The sequence below is a fragment of the Haliaeetus albicilla genome, chromosome 30 (assembly GCF_947461875.1).
Source record: "Haliaeetus albicilla chromosome 30, bHalAlb1.1, whole genome shotgun sequence".
NCBI lineage: Eukaryota > Metazoa > Chordata > Aves > Accipitriformes > Accipitridae > Haliaeetus > Haliaeetus albicilla.
In genome coordinates this window covers 1,638,093-1,665,971 of record NC_091512.1, presented here as the reverse complement: position 1 = coordinate 1,665,971, position 27,879 = coordinate 1,638,093, and the positions used below count along the sequence as shown (strand labels likewise).

At 53.9% G+C, this 27,879-nt stretch overlaps 2 protein-coding genes across 2 annotated transcripts; both read right to left on the bottom strand.

The window, feature by feature from the left end:
- Window positions 1–131: 131 nt before the first annotated feature.
- Window positions 132–17,587, bottom strand: LOC138683030 (scavenger receptor cysteine-rich type 1 protein M130-like). The gene is given in 18 exon segments (XM_069774551.1): window positions 132–188; window positions 924–1,195; window positions 1,424–1,576; window positions 1,786–1,869; window positions 2,292–2,387; window positions 3,142–3,279; window positions 3,567–3,602; window positions 4,023–4,337; window positions 4,426–4,488; window positions 4,956–5,270; window positions 5,628–5,942; window positions 6,029–6,355; window positions 6,906–7,220; window positions 7,449–7,757; window positions 8,785–9,108; window positions 9,773–10,081; window positions 11,541–11,911; window positions 17,433–17,587. Coding segments are annotated over 18 exon segments (3,954 nt in total).
- Window positions 17,588–23,437: 5,850 nt separating this feature from the next.
- Window positions 23,438–24,635, bottom strand: LOC138683029 (uncharacterized). Its single transcript, XM_069774550.1, is given in 3 exon segments — window positions 23,438–23,925; window positions 23,928–24,401; window positions 24,404–24,635. Coding segments are annotated over 3 exon segments (1,194 nt in total).
- Between the last annotated feature and the right edge of the window lie 3,244 nt (window positions 24,636–27,879).

Sequence of the window (27,879 nt, the reverse complement as noted above, 5' to 3'; positions counted from 1 at the left end):
CTCTTCTGTGCCTGCACACAAGTACTGCCCTGACACAAACCCAAACTGACATCCCTGGTGAAGCAGCAGGAGGGCAGGGGTGGGGGCTGGAGGAGAGCAGGAGGAGGGGGTCCCAGGGCTGCTGTGGGGCCTTACAGCCTCTGCTCAGGAAGAAGGCAGCTCAGTGCCTTGACAAGAGTGTTCAGGGTCTGCGAGGGCCCAAGGCAGCAGGAGCAGCCCATGGAGACTGGGGTCCTGGCAGAGCATGAGGAGAGGGAATCCCAGCCCTGTGTATCCCAGAAAGCAGCTCTGCACCTTGTGCTGGGGCAGTGGGGAGCAGAGATGCCTCCTAACCATGGTGGGAGGTAATCCATGGGCCATGTTCCCCCCTGGGGCTGGCTGGGATGTTCAGGGCACTGTGGCCACCTCAGGGCTCACTTCTGTGGGGCCACAGCCCAGGGCTTACCCTGACACGGCAGCTCTGTCATGGCCTCTGCACTGTGGGACCAGCACGGCTCTGGCCCTGCCTGGGGTAAAGAGCAGCTGGGAAACCCTAGGGCGAGGAAATGGGTGCTCAAACTGAGGTGCATCACGGAACCTATCAGAGAGCCATTTTGACTAGAAACTGCCTGTGGCCAGTAGGATGGAAATGTCTCTGTCAGCAGGATTATTCCCCAGGGACCATGGGCTCTCACTGCTTCACAGCCTGACCCCAAGCCTGCTGTCCCTGAGATATGCCCATTTCCCCACCTCCATGACTTTGTTCTCTGCTCCTCCTGACCAGCCTCAGGAAGATGCCCTGACACTTGGGCAGGCAAGCACCAGCTCTGGGTCAAAGCTGAACACAGCTGTTCTATTATGAACAAAGATGAGGCACAGCATAAAAATGGGAATAAAAATAGAGGAAACTCCAGGCGGTTTCTGTTGCCCATGGGACAAGGGACATGGTTCGCTGGTGCTCGCAGCTCTCCCAGCTGCACAGACCTCTTCTCCCTCCTGGCTGCACCCAGCTGCACAGCAGGGATGGGCTCTCATGGCCTTGGGCTCGGGGACTGTTGTGCACAGAGCTCCGGTGTCACAGCCATTGTGTCCTCAGGGGGATGTGCCAGAGACACCTCTTCAGCATCATCATAGCCCATGCTCCCCAGGGACAGGGGCCACGTGTCTCCTTCAGCTCCAGGGACCCCAGCACTTCTCCAGGAGCACAGGCTGGTCCCTGCAAGCAGCAAGGCAGGACAATGCAGCTTGCCCCATGGGGTCTGTAGATCATCTTCCTCCCTGCTCGTCACCACATTCAGCTCCTTCTCCCACCCCTAGTCCCTCCAAGGAAAACTCCCAGGACAGGTTCCCCCTTCCCAGGAGGCTGGGGTCTCAGGACAGCAGTGACTTGGGTGGCACCATGGATGGCACCCCAGGAACCAGCAGTGCTAAATTTCCCTCTCACCTCTGGGTGCATCCCTGGGCTCTGCTCCCTCCTCAGGTTCCCTGGGCATTTCACTCTCTCCCTGCCCAGGGGCAACATCCTCCACGGGATCAGAAACCTCCCTGGCATCATCATAACCATCTGCTGGGTCACCTCTGGGTGGGACAAGAACATCTGAAAAGAGAGGGGAGCTGGTGACAGTCAGAAGATACATCCTGCAGAGCGGAGGACAGGAAGATGTGCAGGGACACAGGTCTGAGACACGGGTATTGGCAGCACCACAGGAGACCCCCATGTCCTCCCCATCTCCAGCGGTGACACGGAGTGACACCTCTGTCCATCACATGTCTTCAGGGAGATCAACTCCTTCTTGCCTCTGTTACCTGCTGCTGATGCCAGACCATCCTCCTCCTCGCTGACCCCAGGGTAGGACTGCAGCTGGGTCAGGGACTCCTCTGAATAGGAGCCTGGAGAGATGCACAGTGGCTACTACAAAGTGAGCCCCACTGACCTGGCTCGTGGTCAGTGCTGCTGGGGAAGGGGGACCCACAGAGCTGGGGCTGCATGGGGAGGAGGGCTGGGAAATCACCCTACCTCCCTGGGGCAAACCCTGTCTCAAAGGTGCTCGCAGAGCTGCCCTAGGACAGCCCTTTCCTTCACTCCACGCGTGTCACATGAGGTGCAGGGGCAGGAGGAGAGGGGATGTCCAGCGGGACAGGCAAAGCTGGTTGGGAGAAAGCTCCCCTCCCAGGCCAGGACCTGGATGCTGTCCCCACAGACCACATGGCCCCAGCATCACAATAGGCTGGGGGCTTCAGGGAATCAGCCCTGGGTTGGGGCCAGGGGAAAGGGTCCTGCAGATGTACGTCCAGGGAGGACCCACACCCACCTGAGAGACCAAACCTTGCCTGCTTCTCCCACACTGGGCTGTAACTGATCTCCTCATACACAGCCTCAGGGAACATCTCCTGAGCACTCCTGGAGCCTGGGGACAGAGGTAGGGCTGGCACAAGGACAGGCAGACGGGCAATGGGATCACACTGCGCTCCCTCAAACCTGTTCCTTGGGCCAACCCAGGACTGGCCCGACAGCACAGCCCCACTGCACTGTCCAGGCACAGCTGCCACATCCCCAGTGAGGGCAACATCGCTGCGGAGATTATCTGGGGCAGCGTCACCCTCGCATCATCCCATCAGAGACAGTGCTCATGCCCCTCTGGCCCCAGGGTCATGCACCCCTTGTCTGACCCTGGAGCAGCTCCCATGTTTCCTCTCCACCTGGAGCTTTCCCCTATCTGTCCCACGGGTGTAGAGTAGGGCCCCTGTCCTGCCAGGGGGTGGGCAGAGCTGGGCAGAAGGGACAGCCTGGGTGCCTGACACCACGGGACGGACCCTGCTACCCTGCACTCCTTCCATCATCTCCCTTGTCCCAGAGCACCCCCAGCACTACCCAGAGCACTGCCAGCCTTGGCCATCTCCTTTCTGCCCACATATCTCCCAGCCCCACTCTGCCATTTCTGACATTTCTCTCCTCGCCCCATCGCTACCTCCCCCCACCTCTGGTTTCTCTCCACCCCTTGCTGCTGGTGCCCCACGGCCAGGCAGTCAATGGGATGGTGCATGGGACAGGTGGCAGCACAGAGTCTCATCCCCCCAGCTCTGTCTGTGCCCCACACTGACACCCTGCAGCCCTTCCAGGAGATATCTATCTTCCCCTGGGACCACTGTGGAAAGACCAACCTCTGCGCCCAGCCCTGGTGCTTAGTGCTTGCCCAGCCAGGAGGGCCAGGAGCAGGCAGAGAAGGACCCCCAGGATGATGCAGATGATCATGGGCACTGAGAATCTCCCGCTGCCACTCAGACTGCCCTGGGGGGATTCTGTGTGGGCAAGAATATGGAAAGGCCAGCAGCAGGCCTGGGTGAGGGGGAAAAAGCACCATTCCTGACCCCCATCACACAAGGCAGCAGGGGATGGAGGGCCCCAGGGATGAGCGATGGAGAAGCTGCTACCCTGATGAGTAAATTACAACCTTCCCTAGCCCCCTCACCACTAGACCAGTGCCTTCTCCTGGGAGTTTCACACACCAACAAGGAGCCCCTTCCACCCAGCTGTGGGTCACAGTCTGGCCCTGGGGATACCCAGCCCCGGGGGGAAGACAAGTTACCTGCTCGGGGTGGGGATGCTGCTGTCCTGGGTGTAGCTGCAGAGGAGGAAAAGGAGAGCTGGGCTGAGAGGGTGGGTGTGCGGGTACCAGGGAGCCTCCTCCCCAACACACCGTGTGTGTGTCTATGGATGTCCCTGACACATCCCACCCAAATTGCCTCTCCTATAGTGCTAGAAAGAGAGGCCGGGAAAAGGCTCAGTGCCTCTGCTCCGGGTGGCAGGCAGGATGGCACAGATAGCCCAGGGGATAACCCTGGGGCTGCAGGGCCCCATGGGCAATGGCCAGAACACATCCAGTTCCACCAAGGCTGCTCCCCACTTGGCACCAGGCTCCTGCACTCCACAGGAATGTTCTTGCTCTTGGGAGGTCAGGGGCCATGGCAGGACCAAGGCAGCAAAAGGTCTTCCCCAGCTCCCTGCTAATACCTGAGCAAGGGGTCCTATCCGTGCCACTCACCTGAGCAGTTCACAGCAGCATCTTCCTTATGCCGGCAAGCACCACCATCCCCAGGCCGGGCCCAGCAGTCCTGCAGAGACAGCTCTGTCCCACGGCACTCCACCTGCTCCAGCCAGATGGGGCCCGTCCCCTCCCCAAACGCAGCCTCATGCAGGGCAGACACCGCAGGGCCACAGCCCAGCTGCCTGCACGCCACCTCAGCATCCCGCATGTCCCAGGAGTCGTCGCACACCGTCCCCCAAGAGCCACGGTGCCAGACCTCCACTCTGCCCGAGCACCTGTCCTCACCTCCCACGGCACGAATCTTCTCCCTGTCTGGAGAAGGCAAAGACCTCCCATGGCACAGAGACAGCAGGCAGAGCCCTGCCAGACAAGAAGCATCCACAGAGGAGCAGCTCCCTACCTGTGCACCTCGTGGAGTTGGGGCACGGGGCCAGTGGGATCGAGGGCATTTCTGGGCGTCTCCCTGAAGAAGGAAACACTGTGGTGAAAGGGCTGGTTCGGGAGATTGTGCAGAAGAGAGCAGGACTGACCTCTGCTTGTGCCTCCCTCTGCCATCTCGATCACAGCAGCAACTGAACCCTGGTCATTCATGGGACACGCACAGGACTGTGAGGGGACCCCAACTGCTCGGCCCCAAAAGGTCCCAGTTTAACAGAGCAGCAGGAGCATGTCTATGGAGGGAAGGCTCTTCTGAACCCTGTCTGGTCTCTTCTGAGACCTCACCTGGAGATGCCTCTGCCTCCCCCAGGCGCTGCTGGGTGGCAACTGCTGCTGGACGTGTGTGGCTGTGATCGCTTTTCTGCCACCAGCAGCAGAAGGGACTGACATGGAAAGGAAAAGCCCCTCCAAGCTCTTTTTCCGCATTTGGCTGTGCTCAACAGGGAGCAGGAGCTAGAGTGACACTGGGGTGCCCAGGTGGCTCAGAGTTACCATTGCAGGTGATGTGGATCTCTTCTCGTGGGTCTTCACATGACTGTGGGTTCCAGGGAGCAGAGGGACACTGCCAGAAGGAGCTGGTTTTCTCCCCACACCGCACCTTATCCAGCCATGTAGGGCCAGACACCCTTCCATAAGGCAGCTGCGTTTCCAGGGATCCTCCATCCCCGCAGCCCAGCTCCTTGCATGCCAGCAACACTGTGTCGAGAGTCATCGAGTTGGAGCAAATGCTGCCCCATGTTCCGTTGTAGAAAACCTGCAGGCGCCCGGAGCAGCCATCACTGTTCTCCAGCCTCAGGGCCATGAACTCTGGGAGGAAAGGCACCAAGGGGGAACAGGCTGGTCTGGGGCAGTGGGAGCCAGGACACCTCTGCACCCCCCAGGCCCACAGCTGGGTAAGGCCATGGCCAGTACGTCCCCCTTGCACCCAAAGGTAGAGAGAAGCCCCTGATGGACAGACACCCCTGCCCTTCCTGCAAACCCTCGGGGATGGCTGAGCTCCCCAGGGACCCTCAGTGGGACTGAGGGTACCCGTGCATGGGTATCCACAGGACATTCTCGGACAGGAGCTCAGAGGCAGCCAGGGACAGCCTTGGCCATGCCCATCTCTCCTTGTGTCCTGGCCTCCATGGGAGCCAGGCTCCCACTACAGCTCCTGGCACAGACCTGAGCAGACGACTCCGGCATCCTCTTTGTGCCCGCAGTCGTGCTGCCCCCAGGGCCTGGCAGGGCAGTCCCAGAGAGCAGCTTCGGCCCCAGAGCAGTTCACGCCATCCAGCCAGATCTGCCCGGAGCCTTCCCCGAACTGAGCAGAGCCGGCTGCCTCCACTGCCCCTCCACAGCCCAGCTGGTGACAAATGACGGTGGCATCAGACAGGTCCCAGCCATCGTCACAGACAGTCCCCCAGATGCCCTGGTAGTAGATCTCCACTCTCCCAGCACAGCGCCCGGTCCCATTCACCAGCCGGACCCTCCGGCTCCCTGTAGTGGGTAGAAACCCCAGTTGCTGTTAGGGGCCGGCTGCCCACCCACCCCATCACCTGGGGTGCCCGTGCAGCGCCGCTCACCCCAGCAAATGACTCCCACATCCTCTGCTACCCCTGCCGCCGGTGCACTCTCGAGCAGGGAGGTGTTGCAGAAGGCCAGGCTGGCCTCATGCCCTGTGCACCGGACCCCTCGCAGCCCCACGGGACCCGTCCCTCGCTCAGGCTTTGGGGGGTTGTAGGCTGTCCCTGCCTCTCCACACCGCAGCTGCCGGCACACCACACTGGCCTCCTGCACGTCCCACTGGTCATCCAGGACTCTGCCCCATGTCCCATGCTGGAAGATCTCCACTCGTCCGTCGCACCGGCTCTCTCCACCCACCAGCCGCAGGGATGCAAAGCTGGCTGAGCCTGGGGAGAGCAGAGATGCCACAGCCATTGGTGGCACCAGGGAGCATGGCATCCTTCAGGGAGCAGTGGGAGGGGGGGATTTTCCGCCCAAACACAACAAGATTGAGCCTTTTGCTGACGGGAAGCGAGGGCAAAATCTGCTGCTGCTGGGGGCAGCCGGGCACCTGCTTCCTGGGTGGTGGGATGAGGCTCTGCAGAGCTCTCTCTGGGGATGGGATGCAGTTGTCTGCAGCCAGAGGGATGGAGCACAGGCCTGCAGCCCTGCTCTGGGCTTTTCCCACAGTAGGAGAACGGAGGAGCCCAGGCCTGGTGATGGTGATGGGGCCTATGCCACTGCCCTGGGGGCAGATGCCTGCCTCCATTCAGCCCTCAGCTCTCCCAAAGTATAGCGGTCACTCTGAGCAGGAAAAGCCCTCCAGATGGCTCCTGGGGAAGCCAGGGTTTCTCCAGGGAGAAATTCAGCCTTGCACTGCTGTGGGATCACTGCTTTGTGTGGCCACATGACACACAAAGGGCAAATGGAGTTATGCAGCATTTTTCCAGCACTCACCTGAGCAAATGACAGCAGCGTTGTTCCCATGGGAACATGGTGAGGCCCCCAGGGTGATCACTGGGCACTGTCCCAGATGGGCTTCTGTCCCATCACAGTGGAATGAGTCTCTCCAGACAGGGCCAGTCCCTCTCCCAAAATGCTCTCCTCCAGGAATGGACTCAGCAAACCCACAGTTGAGTTGACGACAGAGAACATGGGCATCCGAGAGATCCCAGCGGGAGGCACAGAGAGTCCCCCAGGTCCCCAAGACCTGGACCTCTACCCTCCCTGCACACGCTGTGCTGCCGTTCACCAGCTTGAATCCTGTGTATTCTGGGGACAGAGGAGGAGGAGGGAGGGTGGATTGGTGCTCATGTACCCTCAGTAGCTGGCGGAGAGGCCAGAGGGACAGCATGCCTTTCTTCTCCTTCTGCACTATTTTCATGCTGCAGACAATCCCATCATCCCTCCTGTCCTCACACCTGGCCCAGCACGGTCCTTGCTCTGTTCCCTAACCCCTGGCACAGCCCTGGTGTACAACACCCCTCCCTGAGTCCTTACGTGTGCAGGTGACAACAGCGCTGTTCGTGTGTGTGCAGGGCTGGTCCCTGGAGGACCCTCTGTGGCAGGAGATGAGGCGGGATTCATTGCCCACACACTGCAGCTCTCCATCCCAGATGGGACTGACCCCTTCTCCAAAGTGAGCTGGCCCACTGACAGGCAGGGCCACGCCACACTGCAACTCCCTGCAGACCACATCAGCAGCTTTGGGACTAAAATGTGAATCACAGACAGTTTTCCACTGGTCCCCGTCATGGATCTCCACATGTCCTGAGCAGTGGCTCTTCCCTTCCACCAGCCGGACAAATCCTGGAAAAAAACATAACAACTTGGAGTTCCCAGAGCCCTCTGGCAGTTAAATGTCCACATCCTGCATCATCTCCAAGCAAGCCATGACCAAACTCTCCTTTGCACATTTCAGAGGAAGCTGTTGGGGAAGTGTTGGTGACACAGGCACATCCAGACCCCCATGCACCCCATCTCTACAGCATCAGAGCACTTGAGGGTATGTGTCTGTCACAGACTCACAGCCACAGGTACTGCTTAGACAAAGTGCTCCCACACAAGGTCCCCCGCGTGGCCTGGCATGGTCCCCCCAGAACCACCGTAATGTGAGCAGTTTGATCCAGGAGAACTGGCCCAGATGATAATGACTGCTGCAGCCTGCTCAGCCCCTGCAGAGCTTGGGACCAGGCAGGACCATCCCCCTGATGCAACCAGAAGCACCCCTTGATCCCAGGGGTGTTCCTGGGGTGTTGGAAGGCTCCTTTTAGGTGGAAGATGTCAGAGAGAACAGAAATGGTGCAGCTGCCATCATGCCTGGTGCCTGTTCAGATCCCTCTGATGTCTGCTTGGGGGGAGGGTGTTCTCAGACAGGGACACCGTGCTCTGCCTGAAGGTGTCCACAACCCAGATGGATGGCCGGACAGAAGGCGAGGATAATCCCACTGGGCCCATGCCAACTCTCAGAGACCAGCAGGCACAAATGAGGATCAGTAACTGCTGCCAAAGGCCCCATGTCATGGGGCAGTGTGGGGAACCATGGGCAGGCAGGAGGGCTTGGACAGTGGGTCACTACTGCATGCACAGGGTCATATCCCCACAGGACTACTCACAGCCTCAGGGACATCTCAGTACCAGCCTGGGCATGCAGTGGGTAGGCTCCCTCTGGGCCTTCCCCAAGGACTGGGGACATCAGCAATGACAGTCCCAGCCTGGCAATTAGGTCAGCATCACTGGGCCCTGCTCTGGTGTCCACTTGTTGCTCCCTGAGGGCACAGCCATGGTCCCTTCCCCAATCTCAGACCCAAAGGGGAGGAACAGGCTGTCCACTTACCTGAACATGTCACTCCAGCATCCTCACTGTGTTCACAGTCATGTTCACCCCATCCTCTATGTTTGCAGTCAGACAGGGCAGACTCGGTGCCATTACAGCCAACACCATCCATCCAAATGGGGCCAGATCCTGGCCCAAAGTGTCCATACTGAGGAGCTCCCACAGCAGACCCACAGCCCAGCTGCTTACAAACCACTGCTGCATTGTTCATGTTCCAGTAGTCATCACAGACTGTCCCCCACTGGCCCTGTTGTTTCACCTCCACTCTCCCAGCACAGCGCCTGCCACCATCTGCCAGCCTCACCTCCACAGCACCTTCAAACACTGACACAGGACCAGTTAGAGCAGTGCCAAGCCCCAGCAGTGTGCGTCTGGGGGAACCCCTGCCCGGGTGGCATCAGAGGTGCCCCGGTGGGAGCCCTCTCCCCTCCAAGTCTGTCTCCTGGGCAGGGCAGGGGTCCCTTCTATCCTCATGGGTGCTGCAAGGCTGGGGGTCTGCAGTTCTGGCCTTGCTGGGTCATTTGTGGCCCCACAGCCTTTGGCACCTCCTTCTACCCCAACAGCCAGTTGCCACCTGCCCCTGGCCCATGCCCACCTAGGGCACCTGCTCCTCCCCTGCCAGCACCCTGAGAAGAGACCTACCCCACCAAGGTTCCCCCAAGCACACACTGATGCTTCTTCCCAAAGCCCCCAGCTCCCCCGGACCACAACCTGCCCTGCCCTCCTCCCAGCTTATCCTCTGCCTTCAGGCCTTTCTGTGTCCTCTGTGGAACAACACAATGATCCCACTGAGTCCTCCCACCACATGACCCCTCCTTGTCCTTGGGCAGCAGCCCAGCCCTGCCCTGTGTAGGATCCCCCAGGAAGGTCACCTGTCTGCCAGCCTGTGGGAACAGATAGCCCACTTCCCTTGTCTCAACAGGCACAACCTGCCCCCACTCAGGCTGGAGCTCACCCAAGTGTTCAGCACCCGTCCCCGAGTCCTTACGTGTGCAGGTGACAACAGCGCTGTTTGTGTGGGTGCAGGGCCGCTCCCTGGAAGACCCTCTGCGGCAGGAGATGAGGCGGGATTCATTGCCCACACACTGCAGCTCTCCATCCCAGATGGGACTGACCCCTTCTCCAAAGTGAGCTGGCCCACTGACAGGCAGGGCCACTCCACACTGCAACTCCCTGCAGACCACATCAGCAGCTTTGGGACCAAAGTGTGAATCACAGACAGTTTTCCACTGGTCCCTGTCATGGATCTCCACACGTCCTGAGCAGCGGCTCTTCCCTTCCACCAGCCGGACAAATTCTGGAAAAAATCCATAACAACTGGGAGTTCCCAGAGCCCTCTGGCAGTTAAATGCCCACGTCCCACATCACCTCCAAGCAAGCTGTGACCAAACTGCCCATTGCACATCCCAGAGGAAGTTGTTGGGGGGTTGTTGGTGACACAGGCACATCCAGACCCCCACGCACCCCATCTCTACACCATCACAGCACTCGAGGGTATGTGTCTGTCACAGCACCAGGCACCACTCAGACAAACTGCTGCTGTACAGGGTGCCCTGCACTGCCTGGCATGGTCCCCCCAGCCCTGCAGTAGCGTCCACAGTTTGGATCCAGGAGAACTGGCCCAGATGATAAAGACTGCTGCAGCCTGCTCAGCCCCTGCAGAGCTTGGGACCAGGCAGGACCATCACTTTCATGTAGCCAGAAATGCACCTTGCTCCCAGGGATGTTCTGGCATGCTGGGAGATTCCTGTTAGGTGAAGATGTCACAGAGCAGAGAAATGGTGCAGCTGCTATCATGCCTGGTGCCTGTTCAGACCCCTCCAATGGCTGCTTGGAGGGGCTTTCCTCAGCCAGGGACATAGCGCTCTGCCTGGAGGTGCACAGGTCCCAAGCCGACAGCCAGGTAGAGAGGCAGGAGACTTGCCTGCCGCCCTGGCCTCACGCTGGCACCGACAGTAACAGCAGGCACAGATCAGAGCTGGTAAGTGCTGGCAAAGACCCTGTTTCATGGGGCAGCATGGGGAACCATGGGCAGGCAGGAGGGCTTGGGCAGTGGGGCAGTGCTGCCTGTGTGGGGCTGTGTCCCCACAGGACTATTCACAGCCCCAGGGATGTCTCAGTACCAGCCTGTGCATGCAGTGGTGCAGGAGGAAGCAGCCAGAGTCAAGCAGCTGCCAAGCTCCTAACCCTCGCAAATGCTGGTCCACACAGCCGAGCCCTGGGTGGGCAGAGGCAGTGAAGGGCTTTGTGGCCACCCTGCTCCATTCCCCAGGGCCCAGCACTCATCCTCTCTGAAAAGCCCATTTGATTCAGTTGAGGTAATCATGCCTGTGAAGGGGAATGACCCAGGAGGATCAGCCATCTCATGCCATTCCTCCAAAGCGTGGAGTGCTGAGCAAGTGCCCCCAGGTGTTTCCAGCACAGGGACCCTCAGCATTGTTGGCTGCAAACTGGCAGAATGGGTGGAGATCAATGAAGCCCAATGGACAGCCCAGGGCAGGGATGGAGGACTCATCTGCAGCCCAAGATACTGACTGAGGGTGACTGAGACTCTGGCAAGGACAGTTCACCTTGGGGTAGGCTCCCTCTGGGCCTTCCCCAAGGACTGGGGACATCAGCAATGACAGTCCCAGCCTGGCAGTTAGACCAGCATCACTGGGCCCTGCTCTGGTGTCCACTTGTTGCTCCCTGAGGGCACACCCATGGTCCCTTCCCCAATCCCAGACCCAAAGGTGAAGAACGTGCTGTCCACTTACCTGAACATGTCACTCCAGCATCGTGAATGTGTTCACAGTTATTTTCACCCCATCCTTTGTGTTCGCAGTCAGACAGGGCAGACTCGGTGCCATTACAGCCAACATCATCCATCCAAATGGGGCCAGATCCTGGCCCAAAGTGTCCATACTGAGGAGCTCCAACAGCAGACCCACAGCCCAGCTGCTTACAAACCACTGCCGCATCGTTCATGCTCCAGTAGTCACCACACACCGTCCCCCACTTGCTATTGTGTTTCACCTCCACTCTCCCAGCACAGCGCCTGCCGCCATTCACCAGCCTCACCTCTGCAGCCCCTTCAAACACCAGCAGGGGATGGGTCAGGAGAGTGCCAAACCTCAGCACTGCAGGTCTGGGGGAACCCCCAACCTGGGCCGATTCAAAGGGTAGGAGCCCTCTCCCCTCCAGGCTGTCCCTGGTGCAGTGCAGGGGTCCCTTCTATCCCCACGGGCTGCACAAGGCTGTGGGTGTCCAGTTCCAGCCCAGCTGGGTCACTCACCATCCCACTGCACAAGGCCTCCCACGGCAACAGCCACCTGCCCCCCCATCCACACTTCCACACACACTGCCCAGCGCTGCACTGAGAACCCGCTACTCCCCAGCCCAGCACCCCCTCAACAGCTCCATGTACGCAGGCCTGCAGCTTCCAGCACCAGCCTGTGCCTGCCCCAGCACCATCCAAACACACCCCCACCCCCAGGGAGCACTGAGATGATTCTGAGGATCCCCCAACCCATGTCCCATCCTTGCCCCTGGTGTCAGCCCAGTCCCTACACTGGGCCAAGCTCCCCAGGAAGGATGCCTCTCTACTCTAGATGCCCCGGTCCCCTTCTCTCTGTGGGGTCCAAACTGCTCTCATGGGGTCAGGGGTCCCCTGGACCAAGGGGGCAGTGAGCAGCACACAATCCCTCTGAGGTACCCTAGAGCTCCGCAGTGCCCTGGGCATCTCTGGGTACTGCCATCACCAGCTAGGCCACCACCAGCTCCAGAGGTACAGTGCTGGGGAAGAGGGGATGCCAAAGGGGTACCCCAGGACAGGTTGTCTATGAATCCAGCCAGGCACAGGCTGCCCTGAACACTGGAGCCCTGGAAAAGGAGATATTCTCACCCACCGAGATGGGCACAGGGAAAGGCACAGGGTCCATGGACCTGAGCACCTTCTGCCCCTCATCTCAGTAGCACCTGCAAAGAAACCCCATTCCCAGGCAAATCCCAATGACCACACTGGTACCTGCTGGCCCTGGGCTGTGGAACAAAGGAGTCGGCACTTACCCCTGCACAGCTGTACCCAGAGGAGCAGCCACAGCATCTGAGGGGACAGGAGTCCCTCGGTGCCCATCCTGAGCCTCCTGCCCTGCCAGAACATCCCTGCTACGTTAAATTCCCTCCCACGGCTCCTGGGGACTCATGGGGACAATGACGACGGGAGGGCAATATATCTCTGCAGATGCCAGCCCAGCTACAGGAGGAGCCAATCGAAGCAGCAGCACCTTTTTAGACATTATCGGGAGCGATCTCCCCTCCGACACAGCCCAGCCCTCCAATGAACTTCTCCAGCACCATTCATGACCATATATGAGAGATGGCTCCGCTACAGGTGTCACGTCACTGTGCTGGAGGGCTGTCACAAGACAGGGCCAGTTGTGGGGGGGAAACAAGTTTTTCACCCCCTGAACCGTGCCGTGTGGACTAGGAGCACTGAGCATCTTTTATTCTGGGCACATCCAAGAGCCTCAGGTGTGAGTATCCAGCCACCTCTGTGCCATGGGAATCACAGGGCTGAGACTGCACCGGGGGCTGTGTCAGGAAGGGAAGGAAACAGCCCCTGCCCCTGCTGCAGACCCCGCTCTGCTGGGAGCAGCAGCTGGGAAAGGCCCTTAGCCCAGGCCAGAGCCCCATCCCAGCAGCGCTGGCTCACCCGTCCCTCCCTGGAGAGCTCCACGGAAGGTCGCTTCCAATGAGCTGAAGCTGGGACATGTCTCTGTCCCGGCAGCCGACATGCAGCCCAGAGGCTCAGACACATCCCTGACTCTCGGCATGTCACCAAGGGGCCGTTATTCCCTGCAGGAGAGTTGGGAGCTGCAGCCTGCAGGTGCACAAACCACAGCCCACGTGGCCTCGCAGCGCTCCCTGCGCTCTGGAGGAAGTCTGTGGTTTCCTCCTGGCACCGTGCCCAGGCACATCCCTGCGGTGCCCCCGACCCACCCCTACCCCGACTGCTCCAGCCAGGGCTGCAGGGGCTGCTCCTTCGGCCTCGCAGTGACAGGGCCAGGCGGATCCCGTCCCCTCTGATGCCCTTGTGACAGCACACGGCCACCCTGCACCGAGCCCCACAGCCTTGGGGTGCTATGGGTGACGTGAACACTGCCATCCTCCCATGGCCACCGCTGTGTGCTCATGATTTATACTGACAGTGACCTCACACCCCTCCTACTGCCACCACTGCGTGTGCCTGAGTTACAGTGCCACAACTGTGTGCGTGGTGTATGGACTTCTGCTAACGATGGTTCTTCCAAAAAGCCGTGTTTGGTCGTGGTCTGAATACTATTTTGGTGACACCGAAGCACCTACCCAAGCTACATGCCAGCTCCTGGCCTATCAGCTCTCCAGGCACCAGTGACATCACAAGTTCATCCATACACAGCCATGTGCCTACTCCTAGCCTATCAGCTACTCAGCCACAGGTGACGTCATAGTATCTGCATCTGACATGGGCCTGTTCCTGGCCCATCAGCTCTTCAGACACCAATGACCTCAAAACAACCAACACAAACTAGGGGCCTGCTCCTGCCCTATCAGCTACTCAGGCAGCAGTGACAACAGCAGCACCTACACGTGCCATTGGCTTACTCCAGGCCTATGAGCTACTCAGGCATGAGTGACCTCATAAGCACAGACACAAGCCATGGGCCAGCTCCTGCTCTATCAGCTACTCAGGCACCAGTGACCTCCCATGTACGTGTACACCCATTTGCCAGGTACTTGCTGGTGCAGTACTCTGTCTCCGGTGACCTTACAAGAACCTATAAGGGCCATGCACTTGGTCCTGGCCTATCAGCTCTTCAGCCCAGAGTCACAACACAAGTACGTACCCAAGCCACATGTCTCCCTCTTGCCTATCAGCTACTCGGGCACCAGTGAGCTGGCCACCAAATATCCACCTACTTGCTATCTGCTTGCCTGTGAGATGCAAAGGCACAAGTGACCTCACAAGCTCTGACACAAGCCACACCCCTACTCTTGGCCTATCAGCTACTCAGTAATCTTTACCTGTCAGGTATCAGTAATCTCACAACCACTTACACAAGCCTTGTGCCAGCTCCCATCCTATGATCTATTCAGGCACCAATGACCTCACAAGCACATACCAGCCTATTTTCTGTGTGCTTGTCTGGTGGGGTGACCCCATGTGGCAGCCTCCACCCAGTCACTTGCTCACCAGTAGGATGGGGAAGGACAAAAGTGAGAAAAAAAAATCTCATGAGTTGAGATAAAGACAGTTTAATAAGTGGATTACCTCTTCTACTTTGAAGAACGCCCAGCACTCCCCTAGTTCTATTGCTGACTATGACGTCATATGGTGTGGAATATCCCCTTGGTCCATTGGGGTCAGCTGTCCTGACTTTGTCCTCTCCCCGCCTCTTGCCACCCCCAGTCTCCTCGCTGTCGGGGCAAAGTGAGGAACAGAGAAGGCCTTGATGCTGTGCAAGCACTGCTCAGCAGTAGCTACAATGTCAGTGTGTTATCGGTCAACACTCTTTTGACCACCAAGGCAAAGCTCAGCACCATAGGGTCTGCTAACAAGAAAATAACGCCATCCCAGCCAGACCCAGCACAATTTTCACACCTTATTCCCTCCCATTTACATCCTGCTCAGGTCCTACAGGATTCAATACATTTACATCCACCGTCACCACCCCCTTCCCCATCCTTTGACAGGACGTACACACAGCCTACTGGATTTGGCTGGTGTGGCTCAGGTGGACCTGGACAAGTGCCAGCACGCTCCTGACCTCTCCCCTCTGTGTCAGACAGAGCTGTTTGAAACATTCAATCAGGTTGTCAACCTAAGGACAAGGAAATGTGTATAGCACCAGTCTGCACCCCACAGTGGTCTTACAGGTAGCTGTGAGATCCCCCACAACCCCATGGGGAAAGGGAGTTCCCCACTACCACCCTCCCTCTCTGCTTGGAACCTCAAAAGCCACTTTGCAGTTCCTGGGGTCACTGGCTAGCTCCTCTCATCCACATCATCTTTTTTGAGATCCTCTTTGGGTCTTTTCCATATTGTGCCCATGCACGTATTCTTCTGAAGCTGGCATTTTGCCCTGCTTTTCCATGTTTGCAGATGGCGTTGCCTGTGCCTTGCAGCACCGAGGAAAGCTCAGAGTCTTCCCCAGCAACCCTGCATGGCCATCCTGTTGGGCTGGGCTGGGATGTGGGGGCCTCCTAGGCCAGTTCATGGGACTGGGCTCTTCTTTGTATGTTAACAGGACTTGCACTGAGGGCTCCTTGGTGACCTAGGAGGGGGCCATAGCCCTCGGGCATGTCCCACCTTGTCTGTGTCCTCCCCACCCTCTTGAAGTTCCCCCCAACCCAGACATGTCTGGACTTCTTCTGCAGCCTGGTAAAGTGGGGGACCTCGACCCACCCTTGTACTTTTCTTTCTGTTCACAGGTAAACTCTAATTGTTCATTCCATTAGCTGTTATTAAAGGTTTTATCCATTTCATACCTATGTTATAATGGCTATATATATTTAATTTCTCTGGATTTATACATGTTTATATATATACAAATACATATACATATAAACGTATGCACGTATATATGTGTATAGAGGGGTAGATATATTTAAAATAGAGTATCTATTCATAAATACATTAAAAAATATTTATACATATTTGTACAGTCACTTATATATACATATATAAAACCAAAAATGTATATATTGTAGTACAGGTATATATTTTGATACCTGAGCACTTCCTTGTCCAAAGCAGGCAGGCAGCCAATCAGAGGACTGCATGAGAACATGTGGGTATGATGGTGTCAAAAAATGGCTGCCACCCAACCACAATGCAGTACAAAAACATGTGGGGAATGAGGCTGTCAACAGTGGCAGCCTCCCTGTACGTAATGATGGGGTGTTTCCTTTGCTGACACGCTTCTGGGTGCACCAGGAGGGGAGGCTCCTCTTGCCACCCAATCAAGGCATGCGGTGAGGTAAAAATGCCTCTTTTGAACCATGGTCAGATAACGGGTCGATGTGGTGTCAGAGCTTTGGTGCTTGCACCTGACGTAGGAATTTTTCCTGCCTGCGTGTGCTTCAAGACTGCACAACCCTCCCCCCCAAAAAAACACTGTGGGACCCTGTCCCGACCCAATATCGGGGAGGGTTGTTAAATGATCCCGAGAGCGAGATTAAGACACAAACGAGGTCAAATGCTGTACAACTTTACAACTTTTATTTTCCTACACCAACCAATAACTGCGATAGAACAAAGTGAGGAAAAAAGGAAAAGAGGCAGACCTAAGCAAGAGAACAGAGAAGAGGTAGCAAGACTAATTACCACCACCACGAAGCCAGCAACGTCCCACTGAGTCGCTTCCGACGCCGGTGATGGGGGGTCGGGTTCCTCAGCTCACAGTCCAGTGCCTTCCCAGATGTTACCGTCCTTTTTGGTGTCCTCCAGAGTCCAGGTTTTTTTCACTCGCGCACCGGAGGGGAGTATGCAGTTCTTTTTTATTATTCCAGTCCCCATGATTTCTCAGAAAAGTCCACCCATTTCTCCAAACTCATTATTCTGTGTGCCACCCCCTGTTCTTCTATGGGCGCATGCCCAGGTGCTCCTGGTGGTTTCTCACCTTTACTTGTGGGCAGGCACAGCTCGGCAGTCGCGGATGCGGTGGCTTTCTTCGGGGACATCGTGTGCGTACCCCCCCTGCAGCAACAGGATGTCGAGGCAGCAGCGATGTCGTGTCAGCAAACCAACACAGTCTCTTACATCCACCCCGTGGCTCGACATTGCTGTCCTCGTGGTGGCGTAGAAAGTAAAGGTAGAGAGAGAGAGAAAGAGGGAAAAGGTGCATGCTACAACGATATAACCAAGTTAACAAATCTCCATAATAAAACAAAAATAAAAACCAAAGGTCTACATTATGCAACAATATACGTGATTAATGATATCATGACAATTTTCTTATAACATTTCTAAATAGGTTAAACAATATCTAATAACTAGCAACATCTATTTAACATCAACTCTTATTCTAAACTTAACCAACTCTTCAACATTAAAACACATTTAACAATTATCCAATAACTAACATCATCTACTTAACACACGATAACAATTGACTATTATAAATTCAACTGACTCTACAATACTAAGGCATAATCTCAGGGTTACAAAAAGTCAATAAAAAAAACCAAACACAATGGTTATTCGCATGGTGAACAGCTACAAGTATAAAAAAGAAGTATTAACAAGACAATTAAGATAACCGTTATTAATGCAAAGGCTATATAATAAATTGGGATCAACGCAAACACGTAGTCATACTCCGTCATTTTGCCGGCGTATGCTACAAAATGGTCTCAGTCCACGCGGTTTGCCGGTAGAGTCCGCATGCGCAGCGGGAAAGCTGTTCCTTATTTTGGGCCAAATTTAAACAAATAAACCATAACCTTATATAACAATGTTTAACCACTATTTTACCTAAACACATAATAAGAGAACAACAATGATAACAATGTCTACTAAAAGGTAGTCTTGTCCGGGCCTAAAGAGGGTGTTCCTGGTCTTTCGGAATGGGGAGGGGGAGAAGGTGGTTGTCCATACGAACAAGTACAATTACAAGATGGTTGACGCGGACCGTCACAAAACCAACACATGCATACAACAAGGAAAAACATAGCAAACGCCAACAAAACAACCGCCACAAAATTCCAAAACCACCCGGGACACTTACAAGACCAAGACATACATATAGCGATAACTAACACAGTAACTGTCGCGAGGTTAACTATAAGGAAAATATACATTTTGACTAACTGCAGAGCTAAAATGGTGGTCTGACTAACCTGAGTGCGAGGGGTTGTTTACGCAGTTCCACGTCCCAGCACAGAGCGCATGCGCCTAAACAATTGATACAGTCGCGCGCTTTGATTGGCGAATGACACGAATCTGTTTTGCACCATCAGGCGAAGCCACAGGTACAAATTGCATATTTGATACGACATGTTGGATTAATTGAATAAAACAAGGAATAGCACATGGCACAAACATCAAAGCGACAAATGCACATAGCAGATAAAACAAAAGCTGTTTTACCCATGGTGCTCCAGGTAACCAAGACCATAGATTGCCGTTCCATCCGTTCCATGTTTGGACGGGGACGTGGGCTAGTTTCCTGATATCTGTGGCTAGTTGAAGAACTACTTCACCTACATCGTCTATTTCCAAACAACAATTAGAAACATTTAATTTCCCACATACTCCTCCCTCTTCAGCTAGTAAATAATCCAAAACCATGCGGTGTTGAAGGATTGCAGTACGCATCTGTCGAGACTGTTGGGTTAAAAGGTCTATAGCATTAGCAGTTTTATTGGTAATAATTTCTAAAACTGCTTGCAGTCGAATTATGCAGTTCAAATTATAAATCGGTTCTCGTGCCCCTGATATTGGTTCACTGGGATTCCAAGTGGCAGGCCCATAATGTTCAGTTATTCTTTCAGGGGGCCACTCATTTTCCCCCCACCTTTGTGTTCCACCTATTTTAACGTCAACAGCTCTCTTGCTACGTGCAATCCTTTTGTTTCCCAGGTTATCATATAGTCTCACCCCTAATCGAGGACCACCCACCTCTGGAAGTAGGAAAAACAGAGGTCGGATAATCCCTATATAACAAATCCCTGACCCATTCGCCGGTAGTTGTTTGTAGGCAGTATGTCCACAAATCCAATAATGGCCCTTTCTGGCTTTGGCACTGTTGGCAAATGGCCCAGCTGCAGGCTTTGGGAATTGGAAATAAGTTGTGTTCTCATTCCCCAAAGGACTGTAAAACTCCGTTGGTCCGTTGCTGTTTGTCTGGCCGGTACAATACCAGGCACCAGTGTTGTTCTTCCACTCACAAGTTTGACGGTAAACATGGCTTTTAGACCATCGGAAAGAGAAGGTTTCATTTTTGTTTGACCAAAACCCTTTGAATGCTTTGCTGCGTCCGGCTTCATCAAGCCACATCTATATGTAAACCCCCATCTCTTTGTGAACTAATTGATGTGTGAGTGTCCTCTGACACCTGCTTTCTCCGACATTGACCCCTCCCTTCTGGGTGCGATTTAAACAATATCTACCCACAGTAGGAAATTGGATTGGCCATGTTTCGCCATCATCCCAGGTGGTACTGTCAGCTTCACTGTAATTGCTTACAAGTTGTGCTGGAGTGAGGGAGGTGGAGGTCCATGGCCGACTTGACAACCCTAAAGGTCCCCCACAAACCCAACAATGACTCAGATTAAAGGCTTGGCTTACAGCTTTTGCTAACAGGACAAATTCGTTGTCCTTAAAGGGATCATATGAGATAAAGGGAGGTGGGGGAATTGGCTTCCCTTCACCTTCATAGGTAAATCTCCAACATAACATAATTAGAAATAACATTGTGTCTGCTTCTCTTCTTCTGCAGGCACGTCTGTGGCACTTGCTTCTCCCTGAAAATGAAACAGAAACAAATTCGCTCCTCGGGTTAGAAAGAGGGGACAATCCATCTAGTATGAATCTTATGAATTTTTCCACAGGCATCTTTTGCTTTCCAGGTATATTTGTTAAGGGGTGTGTCCAACACCAGAGGCACGGTGCCCACTGTGGGAAGTTCGACCAGGACAGGTTGTCCTGGGAAATGAGATGGGTTGCTGGGGTGGTCAGGACCATGCGGGGCTGGCATGATTGTTGGAGCTTTTGGACAAAATGCAGTGATCTTTGGACATCCATTTACCCCCCAGCGACTATTCACGCTGGTCACTGCATCCCACACTCTCTCAGCCCATCCTGGCTTGTGCGGCTTGAGAAAGAGTTTTAGCAGACCATTTGTTCTTTCCACAATTCCATTTGCTTGTGGATAATACGGAGTATGGAACACCCACAAAATTCCCTCCTGGGCTGCCCATTCCTGGACTACTTTGGCTGTGAAATGTGAGCCATTATCTGATTGGATTGACTGTGGTTTGGGAAAAATTCCAAACCATTCTTTTAGAGCTTTTATTGTGCTTTCTCCTGTTGCCTTAGCACATGCTTTAGCTTGTACTAGTCCAGATACTATCTCTACACCTACCAGTATATAGTATTTTCCCTCTGACCTCCGAAAGGGACTGATATAATCGATCTGCCAAGCCTCCCATAGGCCTTTTCCTTTTCTCAAATGCAGGGGGTCACCCTCCAGCGGGTGTCTGTCCAAACGGACGCGGCACTGTTCGCAGGAGGACACACAAGTTTTACATTCTTCCCTGGTAACTGGCCACCCTCGGGCTTGTGCTTCACAATAGAGGTCTTCGACTCCTGAATGTTTCCGTTTTACCTGTAGCTATTCCAACAGGCGTTCCCAATTTTCCACTATCTGGGTGCTTTGTAGGAGAGCTAGCCGGGCTAGCTCATCCACTTTAGCATTCCATTGGCTCACCGGGGCATCATCTGGTTGGTGAGATGCTACCCATGCTACTGCAAATTTCCCTTGTCTGGCAATGGTGAGAATATCTTGCCACTTTTCCTTTTGCCATACAGGTATCCTGTTGACCTCCCACCCGTTTTGTTCCCAGAATGGAAGCCACTCAGTGCAGCCCTTAAACACAGCATAAGAATCAGTATAGATATAGACAGAAGAAGCAGACTGAGCCTCGTGCTGGAAGACGCTCCACACAGCAATTAGTTCTCCTACTTGTGCACTACCTATCCCTTCGGTAATGATCTGTTCCTTGGTATCTACTCGAAGTGCCACAGCTCGATATTTCCAAATCTTTCCCTCTCGCTTTGACGAGGCATCCGTGAACCAGACATTTTGCAATTGTCCAGAAAACGGAGGAGCTACTTCTATTACAGGCAAAAGCTCGGAGGAGTCTTTATCTGGGTTTACCTCGTCTTGTATATTTAACACTTTTGCGGCTCCTTCTGATACGGAGAAGATTTCACAGTAGTGTTCTATCTGTGCATACCACTTTCGCACAGAGGCTCTCTGGGCCACCCCGTCAGGGGGTGGCGTTCCTGCCAAAACTGCTTTGATCACTTTAAATGGACCTCTGAGCACTATAGATTGTTGCCGGATGGTCTGTTCGGCTTCTCTCAGAGCTAAACTAACTACAAATAGACCCTTTTCCCAAGTTGTGTACCTTTTTTCAGCATCTTTAAAGCTACGAGAATAAAACCCAATGGGCCGAAGAGGTCCCTCTGGACCCTTTTGCCACAAATGGATCGACAGTCCAGTCTTGGCAAATCCCCACTCAATTTGAACCGGATCTGTTGGGTGAATGGGACCAAGAGCCTGATAGGCATTTGTTTCAAATACCAACAACTGTAAAGCTTCGTCATGGACCTGAGTCCATTCCCTCTGCAACAAATCATACAGAGGTCTAGCAATAATTGAAAAGTCAGGAATGTGTTTTCTCCAAAACACAAGCAACCCTAGTGCATGCTGTAAGTCTTTCTTTGACTCTGGCATGTGGATCTGATCAAGAGAGGAAAGGGTATCCGGTGGGATACAAGTCATGCCTCCCTTCCACCAGATTCCTAAGAATTTTACCTCACTCGAAGGAGTCTGGATCTTCTCAGGTGGAATTGTCAACCCTATACTTTCCAAATGGGTGATGATGGCATTCTGGGTTTCTCTAACTTCTTCTATCTGCCTTCCTCCTATGAGCACATCATCTATATATTGATAGATCTTTACCTCTGCTTTTATGGGAATTGTTTCCAACTCTCGTGCTAGAGCATGGTGAGCCAGCGTGGGGGAGTGCTTGTATCCTTGGGGCAGTCGTGTAAAGGTGTACTGTTGTCCTTCCCAGGTGAAAGCAAAGCGATCCCGGTCCTCAGGTTGTAAAGGGACCATAAAAAACATATCCTTAACATCAATCGTTGCCATGACAGGGTGGGATTGTTCCTGAATGGCAGCAATCAATTCAGCAATGTTTGGCACAGCAGCTGTCAGTGGACCTGTGTTGGCATTGAGCCTCCTGTAATCTACTGTCAATCTCCATTTGCCATTTGGTTTTCGGACTGGCCATGCTGGGGAGTTGAAAGGGGAGTGAGTAGGAACTACAACCCCTTGTTTCTTTAAATCCTCCAGAACTGGCGTAATTCCTTCTCTTGCTCCTAGAGGCACTGGATAGGGTTTAACATTTGTCAGTTTGGAAGGGGGAAGGGTAGGTGCCGCTTGCAATAGACGCACCTCCATGCCGGATGTTTCGGCCAATTGCCTAATTTGAGGGACACCAAAAGACCATGAGTTTCCCTGGGTGTCACGCCACTGTCTACCCTTCAAAACATCTATACCTAAAAGGTTCATCTGGAAAGATCCTACGGCCACCATGGTGTTGACTGGATTTTCCTCCCCTGGCAACCATAGGCTTGCCGGAGTCATGGGCACAGATTGTGTTTTTCCAAAGGCATTTAAGACAATCAGATTTTTAGATGGGGCCGAAATCCCACATCGTTCTGCTTCAGTTCGCCTTAGCGCGGTAATTTGTGCCCCAGTATCAACTAAAAAGGTCACCGGTCTTTTCTTTGGTCCTACAGCAATAGTAATCAGTAAATCTCCTTTTGTATTGCAGGTGAGTTGTGTAACAAACATCCACCCTCCGTCTCCCCCCTCACCTTCAGGGAGCGGAGGATCTAGTTTCCCGCCACCTTCTCCTCTTTAGTTAATTTGTTCTCAGGGTTTATCAAGGGTGGGGCACTAGGTGTTGGTTTGGAAACAGCCTTTTGCCCTGACCAATTCTGCACAAGCTCTTCCAACCTTTGGGTTGAGAGCCCATCCATCAAGTCCCGGGGAACGCCTTTCTGATGCCCTAGTTGCCACAGTCCCTGTCGACTTAGGGGCCTCTGTCTTCCAGGGGCTAATAGCCGCCCAATAAGTCGCCGTATGATCTTGTTTTCAGTTCTTTGAGAAGGTCCACTAACAGGGCCGAATATTCTCCCAAAGTCAGTCAACTCCTGAGCTACCTCTCCCCATGTCCACACTTTTCTCCCTGGCCGCCGAAGGTCAGGGGACATCCTCCCCTCCAGAGTGGACGTAGTCCTTTCTCCATTGAGGGTGTTTAGAATTGTCCCTCGTAGTTGGATCCCAATTGGTCTCAGAGATATACTCATCCTCTCTGGTCCACAGGCAGCATCATCGGGGAGCCCTGATGGGGCTTGAGCTCCTGGTCATACATCATCTGGATACATGCCACCTTTTGCACACTTTCCACTAACTGATCCACCCTACCGGTTATGGCAAGGGGATCTCCCCTTTCCATGGGGTTCAGCCCTCCAGCCCAATACGCAGCTCTCTGAGTCAGTGACCATGGGGCCCGGTAATCGCCAGTTGTTAGAAACACACCAGGACCCCAATATCCTTCTGCTTCTTTCTCTGACAACAAGATTCCATCTCCTCCCATCAAAGACACTCTCCACATGTACTCTCTCTCAGATTCCTTTGCCATCCTTGAAAAATCTTTCCTCAATTTTGCTAATTCAGTTGCTGTATATGGGGCTTCTTTAGTGATAACCTGAGGACAATCATCGCTACTGTCCTCATATATATACTCTGTTTTAATCACTGGACACACATGGGGGGGGGACTCTCTACGGTCTCCTTTGCCCTTTGCAAATCCCTCTGAGCATAGATTTGCTGTGTCTTTTTCTCTGCAGGTGGCATTTCTACCTCCGCCTCTCTCTCCATCTCTCTCATCATTTGCTTCTTCAATTCTTTCGTTAAAACCTTAACAAGGTTCCTTTCCTCCTCCAGCAACTGTTTACTTTCTTGCAATTGTTCCTGCAGACTTCTGATCATATCACTCTGACCAGACTTCTGCTTCCTCTCTTCCATCGCGAAGAAGAAGTGGTGTGTTAATCATCATTGTGTCAGTGGTGTGTTAATCATCATTGTTCTAAACTGATGGCCGGTGCAGGTGGGGGATGTTTATCCTGGATTCTGGTCCATTACAGTTGATGCCTGGTTCATGGCTACATGCCTGGTTTTTTGAAAGGTAAATCTTCCATGCTTTTATTGTCATTATGGGGTGTTCTCTGTCATGAAGAGCTGGCTTAGGTTGGGTCTTCAGGTCACATTGACCCTGAGGTAAAAGCTCGTAGTGTTAGATAGTGTTCATTCTCCTAAGCAAGTTGTACTGCAGCTAGCGTCTAGCCTTTCACAGGCATCAGTAAAGCTTGGGAGATCCCAAGGTCAGGGTGAGGTGGGGAAACGGGGGGAGGAAGCTAAAGTCTGCATGGAAACTGGCACAGGCATAGGACAGTGTAGGACTGTCTGTGGTGCAAACATGTGTGACATGCTTCCTGTTCATGCAATGCCTGCAGCTCTTGGGCGGAGCAGAAGTAGACCTTGCCTCTCTGATGGCATCTGATGACTGATGCCTCTGACTGATGGCTTTAGTGTATGGCAAACAGGCACCAAACCGCACTGTCTGTGATGCTGTCTGGGACGTCTAGGACGCACCCACCCTGAATAGGAATTGCTTTCCTGCAGCTCCTGTGAGGTCCCTGCCAGCCTTGGCATCTCATGTAGCTCTGTGGCCCTGAATTAGAACATTAAGCACAGGACCAGCCCTGAATTCTGTTAGGCAGTGTGGCGACGATCATGGGACACATGCCATTACAGTCAGTGGAGGTATAGTAAATTCAGCTGGTGGAAAAGAGAGAGACCCAGTTGTCGCTGTGGTACATGACTGCAGTCGTTCATATGAATGCCTGTATAAAGTGCCATGGAGATTAGGAGTAGGAGAAGCTTCTTTTGGCCTTTAGTTGGGCATAATCTGCCATGTCACTTGGCCAAAGGAACTTCCCACCAGGCTCATACAGGATTCCCAAGATGTTGCCCTGTCTCTATGAACTGCTCCATTACAGTTTGCTGTTACCTACATGTATCTTGGACCACCTCTGGCAGTTCAAATGTCACCAGGGTTTTGCCTCTGAACACCTTACCCCTGCCTTTCCTCTCCATTAATTCAGATGGGAGCTGAGACAAGGAGCTCACCTGCAGGTGTCCATTTTGCTCACACCTGAACTGAGGCAAGAGGAATCCCACCTCCTGTGGCTTTGTGGTGTGCATTGGAGGGAGCTGAGCCTCCTTCAAATGCCATGAGTAGAAATGCAGGATGAGATGCCTCCCTTGACCCATGGATCCCTTCCCTCAGCAGGGTGTCCTGGTTTCAGCTGGGATGTAGTTAACTGTCTTCCTAGTAGCTGGTACAGTGCTATGTTTTGAGTTCAGTATGTGAAGAATGTTGATAACACTGATGTTTTCAGCTGTTGCTCAGTAGTGTTTAGACTAGAGTCAAGGATTTTTCAGCTTCTCATGCCCAGCCAGGGCACCTGACCCAAACTGGCCAACAGTGTATTCCATACCATGGGACGTCCCATCTAGTTTGGGAACTGGGAAGTGGGGGGGCAGGGATTCGCCGCTGGGGGACTGGCTGGGTGTCGGTCGGCGGGTGGTGAGCAATTGCCCTGCGCATCATTTGTACATTTCAATCCTTTTATTACTACTGTTGTCATTTTATTAGTGCTATCATTATCATTATTAGTTTCTTCTTTTCTGTTCTATTAAATCATTCTTATCTCAACCCAGGAGTTTTACTTCTTTTCCTGATTTTCTCCCCCATCCCACTGGATGGGGCGGGGGGAGTGAGTGAGCGGCTGCGTGGTGCTTAGTTGCTGGCTTTGGTTAAACCACGACACAGGGGTAAAGGAGATCCCTGCCTGCCTCTCTCTGGGTATTCTGTCTAACAAGAGGACCAAAAAATGTGGCATGTATATGAAACCTTGTCTCTGAGACGAGAATTTTATTTCAGGAAAGAAGTGTTTCTCCTTAACTGAGGGAGGCAACATCAGTGCTTGCTTCAGCCTGTTTCCCAGCAGGTTCCCCTGGAGCCCCAGGGCACCAGGAGGGAGCCCAGAGGGGGCAGAGAAAGTGCTGCCTTGGGCTGGTCCTCTGCTGCTGAGCTGGGCTGGGCTCCTGGGCTGGAGGGAGCTCATGGCAAGCAGGCAGCACTGCAGAGAGACAGCTCTGCCCAGGAGCAGCTCCTCTGCAAAGCGCAGCAGGGCTGAGGGCACTGCCTGCAGGCACCGAGGGGAGAGGAGTAAGGCAGAGAGAGATGTTAAAGGCAGTCTGGGGTGGGAAGACGGAGAAGAGCTGACCTGGAGAAGAATCATCACAGCCCTTAACAAGTTAAGTGCTTGCTGCAGGGCAATGCAGCTGTGGTTCCTGGAATGACCTCCTAAAGCTGGCACATCCCACAGCCTATGGGATCTGTCAGAGGGACTCTCACAGTTTGTGCAGTGTAGAGAAAAAGCACATGCTTTGGAGCACAGCTTCCCTGCTGCACCCTCAGAGGGACAGGGCATGTCAGCTGCCTTCACCCGGGGGTGTTTGCGGAGTGTGAAGGTGGGTGTGCAGCCAGGGGTGCCCAGGGCTGTCCTTCTGAGCAGGGTCCTTGCAGCCAGGGGGCTGTGTGCTGGGGCAGGGACTCTGCCGCTGGTCGGGGTAAGTACTCTGCCTGCCTGGGGATCTCTAACAGAGAGTGGGGAGAAGCTGTGGGTGGAAACACAACGTGCAGCAGGGCAGGGTCCTGAATGTTCGCAGCTCCAGATCATCCCCAGGACATTTCCAAGGGCACTTTTCAAGGGCAAGGTCAAAGCAGGGATTGCGATAAATATCAGGAGCTTTCCTGAGTTTGTGTTTTCTGTTTGCTACTCTTCGGGAATTTTCAGGAGACATGGAAAAGGAGCTGTCGTGCTTGAACAGCTCACTGAGACTCCTGAGCTGTAACTCTGAGGGGTCAGTCAGTCTGATAGGAGCCTCCTGAAGTAGAGCACAGGGACTGAGAACAACTGCCTGGCTGTGTTGGTGCCTGGGAGGTGGCATGTACAGCTGGGTAAGGGTAACTCTTTCCTGAGTGCCTGATGGCTCTGCCTTTGCCTCTCTGAGTCAGACCCTCACCGTATTTTTCCTTGTTTCTCCACTAGTTTGTGTTATTGCTACTGTTACCCTGTTCTTGCTGTCAGGCTCTCTGGGGGTGGGAGTTTCAGCTGCAGAGTCTCACACTGTTCTTGTG